The 13,004-nt window shown below is 48.8% G+C and overlaps 1 protein-coding gene across 1 annotated transcript in view; it reads left to right on the top strand.

The window, feature by feature from the left end:
* The window catches only part of MARCHF5 (membrane associated ring-CH-type finger 5), a 259,605-nt gene extending 247,788 nt beyond the window's left edge, over positions 1-11,817 (top strand). The window contains exon 6 of the mRNA XM_085606154.1: positions 10,530-11,817. Coding sequence (XP_085462280.1) covers positions 10,530-10,646 — 117 coding nt within the window. The 3' untranslated portion in view covers positions 10,647-11,817. The remainder of the gene's footprint in view (positions 1-10,529) is intronic.
* The last annotated feature ends 1,187 nt before the right edge of the window (positions 11,818-13,004 follow it).

Genomic DNA, 13,004 nt, shown 5'->3' with positions numbered 1-13,004 from the left:
CTGGGATTAATTAACACATTACCAATTGCTACAGAAAACCATACTCCATCTAGTGTCAGGGAACACGTCAATTATGTTAAGACGTTGACATTCCCTAGGCATTTAATTGTATACCCGCCAGCTTCATGGGCTATCCAAAATGTGCTGTGCCATCACTATGCTTTTGTTTTTTCCAAGCCAACGGCTTTTAGTAAATGATGCATATGTATTTTAGGCTTAATGGTACTATAAGGCAACTTGTGTATCTATTGATTGCTAAAAAGCATCGGTAGCCTTATGATGATCAAATGGGAATTGCATTGAAAGCTAAACATAATGGATTGTGAGTTCATACTAGAGCAGGGGTCTTCAAACTGTGGGGCGCGACACCCAGGGGGGCCGTGGAGTGATGCAAAGGGGGTCGTGCCTTCCCAGTCACACTTCTGCCCAGGCCCAAGGGCTTCAGCCCCCCCCCCCCCCCCCACCTTCTCGGACACCCTACACTGGTATGAGTGACACTATATAACTAATTCAATGCATCTGAGAGTGTGGGGTTATGGAGACTTGGTCACTGTTAAAGGGTGATAGTGAGAGAATCCGTGGTGGGGGTGGTCATTGTGGGGGGCACCAACAAACATGGTCGCACAGGGCACCACCAGCACTAAAGCCGGCCCTGGGAAGTATGCACAGATAAGCGCTGAAAATACCGCTTTAGGTGACTGGTTTTTTTTGTACCGACTGGGCCACCAAAATAATCTGCTGGCAACCCTAACCATAGGACTGGAAGTTTGTTGCAGGATCAGCACATTATTTATTTCCTTCACCCTCGATCCCCGATTAATGCCGCAATAGTTTAACTTAGATCTTAAAGTCTACGCCCCGTCAATAACATGCTGAGTTACTTCATGGGTCTGGGAATGCACCCTGCATTCAGACAACTCATTCCTCATTCTCGCCCTTCATTGTCACGCTCACCCTGCACTCACAGTGATCACAATGCACTCACACTGATCACCATGCACTTGCACCATTCACCCGCTCACCCTGCACTCACAGTGATCACAATGCACTCACACTGATCACCATGCACTTGCACCATTCACCCGCTCACCTTGCACTCACAGCGATCAAAATGCACTCACACTGATCACCATGCACTTGCACCATTCACCCGCTCACCCTGCACTCACAGTGATCACTCTGCTCTCAAAATGCGCTTGTCCTGCTCACACTATACCTCAACCTGCAGTCACATGAGTACACTACTCATCCTGCACTCATGTGACACTTCACTCACCTGTCCCCCTCACTACTCAATATGCAACTCACTCAAACAAGCCCATCAGTAATCATACATTCATTCATCCCATTCTGAACTTGCATCCGCACCCAAAATGAGAGAGGACAGCAAGGGAGTGAGAGAATTTGATTGAAGAGGTCAGGGATGAGGAGAAATGTGAATTGCCGAAGAGAAGTGTGGACACGCAAGAAGTGAGTGTGATCCAAAGGTGAGGGCTTCTGTTAGAACAAAGGGGAGATGTGAAAGAGGAATGGGGGGACTGGAGAGGTGTAAGATACAAATAGACAAAAATTTGAATGAAGAGACGAGGTGAATGAGAAGTGCTGAGGGGCACAGGAGGTGACAGGGCCAGAGAGGCCATGAGATAAATGTGAGAGACTGTTAGAGATGAGGGCAGTGAAAGGACAGAATGGCAAGAGGTGATTAAAGGTGAAGTGAGAGGTTGAATGGGGAGAGTTCAGAAGTTGTAAAAAGGGGTGAAAGAAAATGACCTGCAAAGTGAGAGAGGGATCCGGGGTTAGGAGAGGAGAGAGGGATGGAAGGGAGGGGGAGAGAGGAAAGCTGCATGGGTAAAAGGCTTAACTCTACACAAAACCGCCAGGGTTTTAAGGGACCCCTGCTTCTTCCGGTCAGGGCCAGGTGAGCTTCTAATGTGGCAGCACGTATTGCTGCAGAGTGGAAGGCCCTTCACAAAGGTTGACTTGAAATCTTTCTGATGATAATTGCTGTATTTTGGTTATAAATGGGTACTGATTGGGTGAAATCTTTCCTCAGCGTTACTGTGTGTAACAAATATCAAAATAATGAAGCAATGCTATCCCAACATACGCGGCATCACATAACCTTATTTACATTTTCATCCCACGCAATTTAGTCAACAGGTTTAGACATTTTTGTCAAGAGGGGGTCCTTACGCCTCAAAATGTTGACAGGGGGGTCTCGGCATCCAAAAGTTTGAAGACCTCTGTACTAGAGTAATGGATACTGACCCAAACACACTATACAAATGAATTTTAAGGTATTTATGTCTAGTTTTAACTTATTTATATATTTTAACTGTTATTTTTGTGGTTAGGCAATTGGATTAATTTTCTTAACAGCCCCTAACTAGAAGAATTGTTATTGAATGCAGGTGAAGCTGTTATAGCTGTATCAAAACAAACTGTTGTGAATATTTATGACGTATCTTTTATGTAAACCGAAATAAAAAACATTTTGATTTGATTTGCTTTTGTTTCTACATGGGGCGATGCAGGAGTTACCCAGGACATTTTTTGCAACCCGATTGTTGTCTAGGCTGTCCAATACTGCTGGTCATCCTCCATGTCTAGTTTTTCTTTGCGGGAAAATTTGCCAAGAAGAGAAAGCAATTGGGAATAGGAGAAAGTTACTTTAACACTGACTCCATTACTTTTAGCGTTTAGCTTCTTTCCCATTATCATTGCCTTTCTGTTTGACCCTTCAGCTGTTATCAGAAAGCTCAGACTGAGTGGCTGCATATTAGGTCTGGTAGAGACATATTGTGTAAGAAAAAAAACAATACATATAAACATACAGAGCGGGACTTTGGGTCTCCCAGCTTGATCCAATGATGTTTTCTGCTGTTAACATTTTGCTTCCGTCCGCCACAGCATACAGCACGAGTCAGCCTTCTTTAGCCATTTGCTCTCTTGCACTTTGAGCGACGTTATTTTGCCTGATCAGTTATACACATCTGCCTAAAAAGAAAGGCATTTCAGGGCCAGGGCTGGTAGGCTAATATGTTACCTTAATAATGCTTATTTTCACCCCTTACGTCAGCCTTTATTTTTATTATTTCTTTAGTCATTTTTTTTTAACTTTGTCTTCAAGTTGCAATAATTCAAAGCCAACGTTACTGTGTTTGTTCCACCAATAAGAATCCTATTTTCCTGTGATGTGAGTGTAAAACTAAAAAGAGTTTCAGTACCTGTGATAAACAGATCCTGCCATGTTAAATTAAAATAATGTGCGTAGCTTAATTTGTTTTTCAATTTATATTGCAAGCATATGGCTGCCACGTTTAGACGTAGGCTTGTAATAAAAAAGCAAAAACGAAAAAGTGAACATTCCATAAGCTTCCCAAGAAGACCAGTCTGTTTTGCCAGTGCTTGTTTATTGAAGAGAACAGGCAATGGTGCACTGATGTACAGGAGTTGGGGTGTGCTGTGCATAATGAAAGCATGTGGGCTATTCGCAGGCGAAGCTCTGTATTGACGGTTCTGTAGTAGGGGATCTCTGTGTATAGTCATATTCTATGAATAATCCCCGCCCATGTGCGGGGACCCCGGAGCAATCAAAAATATCTCTTAAGCTGTCCCGCATTTGCAAACCTGCAAAGACACTTAAGAGACAGACAAAATAATACAGCCTAATCACAACAAGGCTGCACTGGCCAGCACTTCCTCTGAAGTGAACACAAAAGCCAAAATAAAGTTTAAATGTCATTTTTATTCACATCTGACATCCTCCTTTATTACCACACACTCCCTTCACCAAAATCCCTTTAAACAATAGAGAGGAAGGGGTGGACAGACAAGCCCTATAGGCTGTCATTATGTGTCTGCTAAAGGGATACCGTGCCTTTAAGAAACTCTCCAGAGACCCCCGGTATCCCAGGATGCACAGCCAACACAAGTTACTTTCAGTTCTTTTTTCCGGCTCCTGCTAGCAGGACCCTGGAGCTTGAGCTCTACCCTTTTGGGTGGTTTATTTGATTAAAATTGGATTTTTTGGATAAATAGTGTTTTCATTCGACGTCTAGAGCCTTTGTCTACTACTGCCTGCAATCTGGAGCAGTTTTGGCCCACTCTTAGCATGGCTTTGTTCGATAACTGCCCTGAGTGTCGGAGGAAAAAGGCCAAGACGGACCCACATGATGTTTGTATCCTCTGCTTGTCGTCCTCACATGTCCCAGCTACATGTGCCATCTGTAAAACCTTTTCAAAGAGGACCCTGAGGGACAGGGAGAAGATTCGCCTTCAGGGACAGGAGCAGCAGAGGACCGGTGGGACTTCGGGGCATGGAGGGTCTCATTCTCCCTCCTCCGCCCATGCTTCAGCCCCTGGAGGGACCTCCGGGCAGAGCAGGGAGCTGAAACGGCGCCTACCGGCTGGTAGGTCGCGTTCGACGTCGAAGGCGACGACGTCGACGTCGAGGGAGAAGGCACCGGTATGTTCGCCGTCGATCCAGGGCTCTGGGTCGCGGCAGCCTCGGCGTTCGACGTCGAGAGAGGGGCCGGCGAGACCCGGGACCGGGTCGCCGTCGCAGGTGTCGCGGTCGACGTCGACACCCCATCGACATCGTACCGAGCCCCATGGAAGACTTCACTCGCCACCTTCGCCGTCGACCCACGGCTCGACGCTGACTGAGTCGACGCCGAGATCCCGGCGCCCGCCGTCCAGGCGGAGAAGATCGCCGTCGAGGCACAGGTCGCCGTCGAGGCACAGGTCGCCGTCGAGGCACGGGTCGCCGTCGAGGCACGGGTCGCCGTCGAGGCACGGGTCGCCGTCGAGGCACGGGTCGCCGTCGAGGCACGGGTCGCCGTCGAGGCACGGGTCGCCGTCGAGGCACGGGTCGCCGTCGAGGCACAGGTCGCCGTCGAGGCACAGGACGTAGACGTCGAGACACCAGCGTTCGACGTCGAAGCACCAGAAGGCGACGTCGAGGCAGAAGTCGACGCCGCGGCGACGGAGGTCGAGGCATGGTTCGACGTCGAGGAGGCATGGTTCGACGTCGAGGAGGCATGGTTCGACGTCGAGGAGGCATGGTTCGACGTCGAGAGGACGCTCGACTGCGAGACGGCGTTCGACGTCGAGGGCGAAGAGACGCCGGACGAGGTCGACGTACAGTTCGACGTCACGGACATCGGGGAACACGTCCTCAGTGATTACGATCTCCAGTCGGGGATCGGGGAGATGCGGACGTTCCCCGTCGGTGGCTTCCACGCGGGACAGGCCCGCCAAGAAGAGGAGAGTGGCCGCGAGCCCGGACAGTTCTGGTGCGGGCTCTCCTGCAAGGAGTGATGGGGCTTCGGAACATCTGTCCCCGCTGCGTCCTCAGCAGCCGCCTCTGCCTCCTGCGCCCGATCTTCCACCGGCTCCTCCACCGGCGCCTGATCTTCCTCCTCCTCCTCCTCCTCCTCCCCCTCCTCCGCTACCTCTGCCCGTGCCTCAGCGGCCTGCATCTCCACCGCAGCCACCGCCTCCGCCCCCGAGGGCTCCTCACAGGCAGAGATCTCGCTCTCGCCCTCGCAGGCGATCACGGAGTAGGCGCAGATCGTCCACTCGCTCTGGACATGGACGACGGAGGTATCGGTCTCGTTCCAGAGGCTCGAGGGGCACGAACTCTTCTGGGACTGGACGGTTTTCGCCCTCGCTGTCGGAGACTCCTCCTACCCGAGTCTCGCCGGTGGATGACATTGCCACGTTCCAGGAGGTGCTGATGAGAGGGGCGGCGAAGTTGGGGATATCAGTCACTACCCCTATTCCCACTACTTCTGTGATCTTTGAAACTTTGCATAAGGCTCATCTGTCGCGCCCCCTCCTCCCATTGGTTCCGGGGTTGGAGGAACCTGCAATGGAGGTGTTCTTGACGCCGGCCGTGGTGAAACCGGCGCCCTCGAGACTGCTGAAAAAGTACAGGGCTCCTGACTCGGACCCGGTGGATCCTCCACCGGGTCCGAGTCACCTCCACCGGACTCTGTTATCGTGGCGGCGGCTCGTAAACAACACTCTACGACGCCTTCGTCCACGGCTCCTCCGGATAAGGAGAGTCGCAAAATGGACTCCTTGGGGAGGAGGATGTGCTCCACGTCGGCCACTACGATGAAGGCCGCTAGCGCCTCCGCTCTGTTGGGTCGCTAAGACAGGTCCCTTTGGGACTCCCTGCAACAGTTCGCTGCCTCCCTGCCTAGAGACAAGAGGGAGGACTTTCAGGAGGTGCTGAACGAGGGCATGATGGTCTCTAATCAGATCATCAGTGCGGCGGGGGATGTGTCGCTGCTGGCGGCCCATGGGTACTGCCACGGCATACACATGAGGAGGCATTCCTGGCTGCGGCTGACCCCGCTCAAGCCTGAAGCTCAGCAGAAGATCGCCAATTTACCGTTCTCTGGCACGACGCTGTTCGGGTCGCATGCGGATGACGAGATGGCCCGCATGAAGGCTGAGGCGGAAACCCTGAAGGCGGTGGGGCTGGAGAGGCACAAGGAGCAGAGGAGGTCCTTCCGATCCTCGGGCAGGCGCTACGCCAAGCAGAGAGGTCAAGGGCGTCAGTCGGGCCACCAACAACAGCCCCAGCAACAACAGCAGTTCCCGAGGCAGTCCTTTCAGAAGCGCCAGAGGGGCAGAGGACAGCATCAGTCCTCGTCGGGGAACAAAGGCCCGGCCGGGTCGAAGCCCTAAAAAGTTACTTCCCCCTCATCCGTTACCCGCTCCGGTGGGGGGGGGGGGGAAGTATTCAACACTACCTGGCAGAGTGGAGGACAATAACGCAGGACAAGTGGGTGCTGAATATTGTTTGCAATGGTTACTGTCTTCGTTTCACCAGCCCGCCTCCACAGATTCCACCAGTGCGCTCCTCCTACATGGTGAGGGAGCTCCAGCGGGAGGCGGACGTTCTGTTAAGCAAGAGGGCGATAGAAGCAGTTCCTTTGAAGCAAAAAGGAAGAGGTCTCTACTCGCGGTTCTTTCTCGTAAGAAAAAAGGACAAGAACGAGTTCAGGCCTATTCTGGATCTGCGTCAAGCAAACAAGTGGATCCGCAGAGAAAAGTTCCGTATGTTGTCCCTGCATCAGATTTACCCTCAGTTGCATCGAGGAGACTGGCTGTGCGCCATAGATCTGCAGGACGCTTACTTTCATGTGCCGATCGCACCAAAGCATCGCAAGTTCCTGAGGTTTCTGGTAGGCAACAACCATTACCAGTATTCAGTACTCCCGTTTGGCCTGAAGTCTGCACCACGGACGTTCTCCAAGTGCATGGCAGTGATCGCGGCACACCTGCGGAAGACCAAGGTGTTTGTGTATCCATACCTGGACGATTGGTTGATCAAAGCGTCCACTTACCAGGAAGCCCAGTGCCATTTCAACAGGACGGTGGCTTTGCTTCATCGACTGGGGCTGCACATCAACATGACTAAGTCAGTGCCGGTCCCTGTGCAGTGTCTCCAGTACTTGGGGGCTTCGGTCAATACTTTGACCGCAAGCGTGTGTCCTTCGGAGGAGAGACGCTTATCGATCCGTGGGAAGGCTCGGCATCTCATCTCAGCCCGCTCTCCTACGGTGAGGACGGTGTCTTCCTTACTGGGGTCGATGGCTTCTTGCATCTTTCTCACCCCCAATGCACGTCTGCATATGAGGCCCCTACAGGAATGTCTGGAGGATCAATGGGACCAGAGGCGGGGGCGTTGGGAGGACAAGATCCAGTTGTCTCAACACGCTCGGCAGTCTCTGAAATGGTGGTGTGCCCCAGGGAATGTCTGCAAGGGGACTCCTTTTCACAAGGATATTCCGGTCCAGACCATAGTGACCGATGCGTCTTTCCAGGGCTGGGGAGCGCATTCGGGCCCTCTTCAGATTCAGGGGATATGGTCGCAGATGGAGACGACTTACCATATCAACTTTTTGGAACTCAGAGCGGTACACTTGGCCTTGAAGGCGTTCCATCCCTCCTTCAGGACGAACTCCCTGCTGGTTCAGACGGACAATACTACGACCATGTATTACCTCAACAAGCAGGGGGGCTCACGTTCACGCACCCTGTCTCGGGAGGCACAGGCGATCTGGAACTGGCTGGTGGCCAGGAACCTGACGATCACGGCGACCCATCTGCCGGGGGTGCAGAATGCCCAAGCAGACGCGCTCAGCAGGCTCGTTCAAGAAAAAAACGAGTGGGTGCTAAACGACGACGTGCTAAGAGACGTCTTCGCAGAGTGGGGCACTCCGGATATAGATCTGTTCGCTACGGCAGAAAACAGCAAATGCCGCGACTTCGCGTCCAGGTACTACCAACCAGGGACGCTGGGGAATGCCCTATGGATCAGCTGGTCCAACAGCTTTCTCTACGCCTTTCCACCCATTCCCCTGATCCCGGCGGTGCTGATCAAGCTGTCGCAATCCAGAGCCAGAATGATCCTGATTGCTCCGGAGTGGCTGAGGCAATGGTGGTTCACCGACCTTCTTCACCGGTCGGTTCTGCCACACAGACGCCTGCCGTGTCGGCCGGACCTTCTCACGAAGTTCGGAGGACAGATGGTTCACCCCAATCTCTCGTCCTTGAGTTTGGCAGCATGGCTCCTGAGCTAGTACAGTATGGACACTTGAACCTACCTCAGGACTGTATGGAGATCTTGAAAGAGGCGAAGAGACCGTCTACGAGGACTTCCTACGCCTATAAGTGGAAGAGATTCTGCTTATGGTGCAAGGCAAAGGACTTTGACCCTACATCCTGTAAAGAAGATGTTATTTTGCCTTATCTGCTGCAGTTAGCTCAATCTGGGCTTAATTTTCAGTCTATTAAGGTTCATCTCGCAGGTCTGACTGCGTATAGGAAAGGCCCTTCTCAAACCTCATTTTTTCAAATCCCTGTGATTAAGGATTTTTTGGAGGGTTTGCGTAAGGTGTTTCCCCCTGTTAGAAGACCTTCTCCACCATGGGAATTGAATGTGGTGTTATCTAGATTGATGAGGGAGCCTTTTGAGCCTATCCATAAGGCTTCGTTGCAGCATTTGTCTTGGAAGGCTGCCTTCCTTGTGGCCATTACATCGGCCAGGAGGGTGAGTGAGATTCAGGCTCTGTGTTGTCAAGAGCCGTATACTGTTTTCCATGCTTCTAAAGTAGTGATGCGTACCCATCCTAAATTTTTGCCTAAGGTGATATCAGATTTCCATGTAAATCAAATAATAACTTTGCCTACGATTTTTCAGCATCCTTCCTCTCCGGCGGAGAGGTCTCTGCATTCACTTGATGTACGTAGGGTACTGAAATTCTACCTGGATAAGACAAAAGATATCCGCAGGTCGGATCAACTGTTTGTTAATTATGGTTCGGCAAGAACTGGTTTAGCTACCTCAAAACAGTCCATTTCCAGATGGATTGTTTCCTGGATTCAGCTTTGTTACCAAAAAGCTAATAAGACATTGGGGGGTAAGCCTACGGCACATTCGACTAGAGGCAAGGCTGCTACTACAGCTTTGCTTAGGAATGTTCCCATTGCTAACATTTGTAAGGCTGCCACCTGGAAGTCGGTCCATACGTTTACGAAGCATTACTGCCTGGATTCTGATGCTAGGGCAGATGCGCAGGTTGGACAGGCTTCGCTGAGGAATTTGTTTGCACAGTGATTTGTTGGTGGTTGGGCTTACTCCACCGCTGCTTGTTGGTTGGGATGGGCTTGCCATTCTATTCATAGATTATGACTATACACAGAGATCCCCTACTACAGAAGGAGTAGTTTCTTACCTGTAACTCCAGTTCTGTAGTAGGGGTATCGCTGTTATAGTCATAAGCGACCCTCCCTCCTCCCCGGTGGAGTAACCTGATAGTATCAGGCCTGTTGTTATACACCTTCAAAAAGAACTGAAAGTAACTTGTGTTGGCTGTGCATCCTGGGATACCGGGGGTCTCTGGAGAGTTTCTTAAAGGCACGGTATCCCTTTAGCAGACACATAATGACAGCCTATAGGGCTTGTCTGTCCACCCCTTCCTCTCTATTGTTTAAAGGGATTTTGGTGAAGGGAGTGTGTGGTAATAAAGGAGGATGTCAGATGTGAATAAAAATGACATTTAAACTTTATTTTGGCTTTTGTGTTCACTTCAGAGGAAGTGCTGGCCAGTGCAGCCTTGTTGTGATTAGGCTGTATTATTTTGTCTGTCTCTTAAGTGTCTTTGCAGGTTTGCAAATGCGGGACAGCTTAAGAGATATTTTTGATTGCTCCGGGGTCCCCGCACATGGGCGGGGATTATTCATAGATTATGACTATAACAGAGATACCCCTACTACAGAACTGGAGTTACAGGTAAGAAACTACTCCTTCTAGACGCAGTTCCCTATCCCGCCACTTGCTGGCTGTGACACGTGCTGGTTGAGAATGAGAACGAACCTGCAGCCTAAGAATAGTAAGAAAGACCATAAAGAGAGCCAGCTTTTTTCCAGTGTGCAGGAAATGTGAATGAGTTATGAATTAGCCTTGTGTATTTTTTTATAACGTTTGACATATTTTATCTTTTTAGGGTGGGATAGCTTTTGTTGCCATTAAAGGAGCTTTCAAGGTGTATTTCAAACAGCAGCAGTATTTGCGCCAAGCTCACCGCAAAATTTTAAATTACCCCGAAACAGAAGAGGTATAAGGACGTAATCAACATTTCCTTTACAGTCGGCGACCTGATTCCACTCTGTTGAACTGAATCTATCGCTCATGCCAGTCCAGCGGTGGGGATTTGTGTGACGCTCCTGATTCCAGTTTTTTTACAAACGTAATAAAGCACTTTCGTATGACTGGATAAAACTTCAGTAATCAATGAACCTAAGAATATGGTATAGTTGTGTTTTTTATGCATCCCCGGCCGGCAGTCATGAACAGTTTAAATAGCATGGAACGTGATTTCCCCCCCGCCCCCTCCAGGATATGTGATTGTATTAAGAAAAACAAATGTTATTAGTTTTTAGGCGTACTCCTTTCGACTGCCATTTGTAAATTTAATACGTGCACAATATTTTCATATGGAGAACATCGGCTGGATCCTGTGGAAACAGTGAGGGGCTTTTTAAAATATATTTTAATTGATTTTTTTTGTAAGAAGGTTTGCCAAGTTAATGTGTTCGACAAATGTGCTGTTGTGACTTTTAGATATAGTCCATCGAGGTGAGCTTTCTCATATGAATGAATAGCTAGTATAGTGGCCACCACAACTGAAATCTAAATGTAAGTTCACACTGTGACTGGGAATTTACATAGCTGGAGACACTGTCACCTTGAAGACAAAGAAAGCACAAATTGTATTCCTGTACAAAGTTCAGTACTGTTATTTTGCAGTCATTTATTCCCACTGACAACATGAATGTCTTAGGAAATTTACTGCAGTATCTAATGATAAACTTGCCTGACTTGTGAGAACTGATGTTTCACTTGGAAGCAAACTACGAAATGTGTTTTCTTTTCCATAAGCATAGAAGGTGTTGGATACATTGGATCTGTGTGCAATTTTGGTAATTTTAATGACACATTAAGTGATAAGGTGACGCCTACATTCGAAAAAGTGTTTCTGTGTAAACTATCAAGAGACCTTTTGCAAATCTAAAATAAAAAATGCAGCGTAGTTAATGGCCAAAAAGTACTGTGAGGCTGACTTTACTAAGAAATAGTACATGTGACTGACTTATTTTTTTTGGTGGGTACAATTATTGCAATCTGAATTACTGTTGCCTTATAAAGTATGATCTGTTGATTTCTCAAAACTGTATTTATTCATTTGATGGCTGATTTATAATAAAACTACTGTGTAATTGTTTTGTGCTTTATCCTCATCTGATCACTATTAGAACATCAAGCAGTAATTGAGGTTTTAGTCTCCACTTATGTGTTAATTAAAAAGATTTAAAAAATTTGGCATATGAACATGGTCTGCAAAAGGCACCTAGGGACCAATGCAGTTTGAAGCACTTTGCAGACTTGTATGGAAATATGAAGTGCTTTACAACTGCAGCAGTACAATACAGTGTTCAAATCAATAAGCTGTAAGTGATTATAAGATTGCTTCTGAAGGATCTGCATTCTTCACCTTTGAATCCTCTTTCCAAGATTGACTTGTCTAGGAAAGCTTTTCCCCAACAATCTCTCTATAGCACTTAGGCAACGCCATGCTGTCACATCCACACCGTCCAATTTGATAATACCTTACTATGTTGGGAGCCAACCTGTATGCTGACGAACGTTCTTTTTCTGTACAGCTTCAACAGCGTCCAGTGCTCTCTTGGTGTCTCTCCAATAAAATTTATTCGACAACTAGGTCTAATGTCTCCTAAAGTTTCAGCGTTTAAATCTGGTTGCAGATCACGCAACATAATGTTACTTTTGGATTCACAAGACATCTGCATGTGTGGTCTGGGACCGGGGACTTGAGGCCCAGAGTGCAACCTGAATGCATCAATTTACCTGAGGACCATCAAAAAGCGGCAGGCCCAGTTGTTTTTGGCTAAGGCTCAGAGAGAGAGAAAGAGAGGTCTAAACAATCTTTCACCCGCAGATAACACGTAAAGCTCCACAGCAAGGAGAATTTCTCTTCATCCTTGAGGAAAGGGTCCAGCTAGCGAGACTGTTCAGTCTCTGTACTATTCTCCAATTGACTCTTCATTGTCAGATAAGATTCTAACAATGCAGAAGATGAAACTGGAGTTTCCTGCTCTATTGGTTGACCTGTGCAGGTTGAGGCCTCCCAGCTTGCAATGCTGGATCTGTTCAGGAGGTTTCCTACATCCTGTAGGCCACATACCCAAGAGGGGAGCAAGTACCTGTGGTCTGGGTAATTCCAGTAGCTCTAATCTCAGCGCCTCCTTGTGCCTCACCTCTTTGGGCATCACTACTCACACGTTAGAAGTCAAAGCCTGCCAAGGGGCCACCCCTTTTTTAGTCAGAGCTTCCTCTGGTGCATACAGATACCTTGTCCATGGAGGTGACTACAGCACATTTTCGAAGCTGTCCATGTTGG

The sequence above is a fragment of the Triturus cristatus genome, chromosome 1_2 (assembly GCF_964204655.1).
Source record: "Triturus cristatus chromosome 1_2, aTriCri1.1, whole genome shotgun sequence".
Lineage (NCBI taxonomy): Eukaryota > Metazoa > Chordata > Amphibia > Caudata > Salamandridae > Triturus > Triturus cristatus.
Note: the sequence above shows the minus strand (reverse complement) of the source record. Positions and strands in the feature narration are given on the sequence as shown.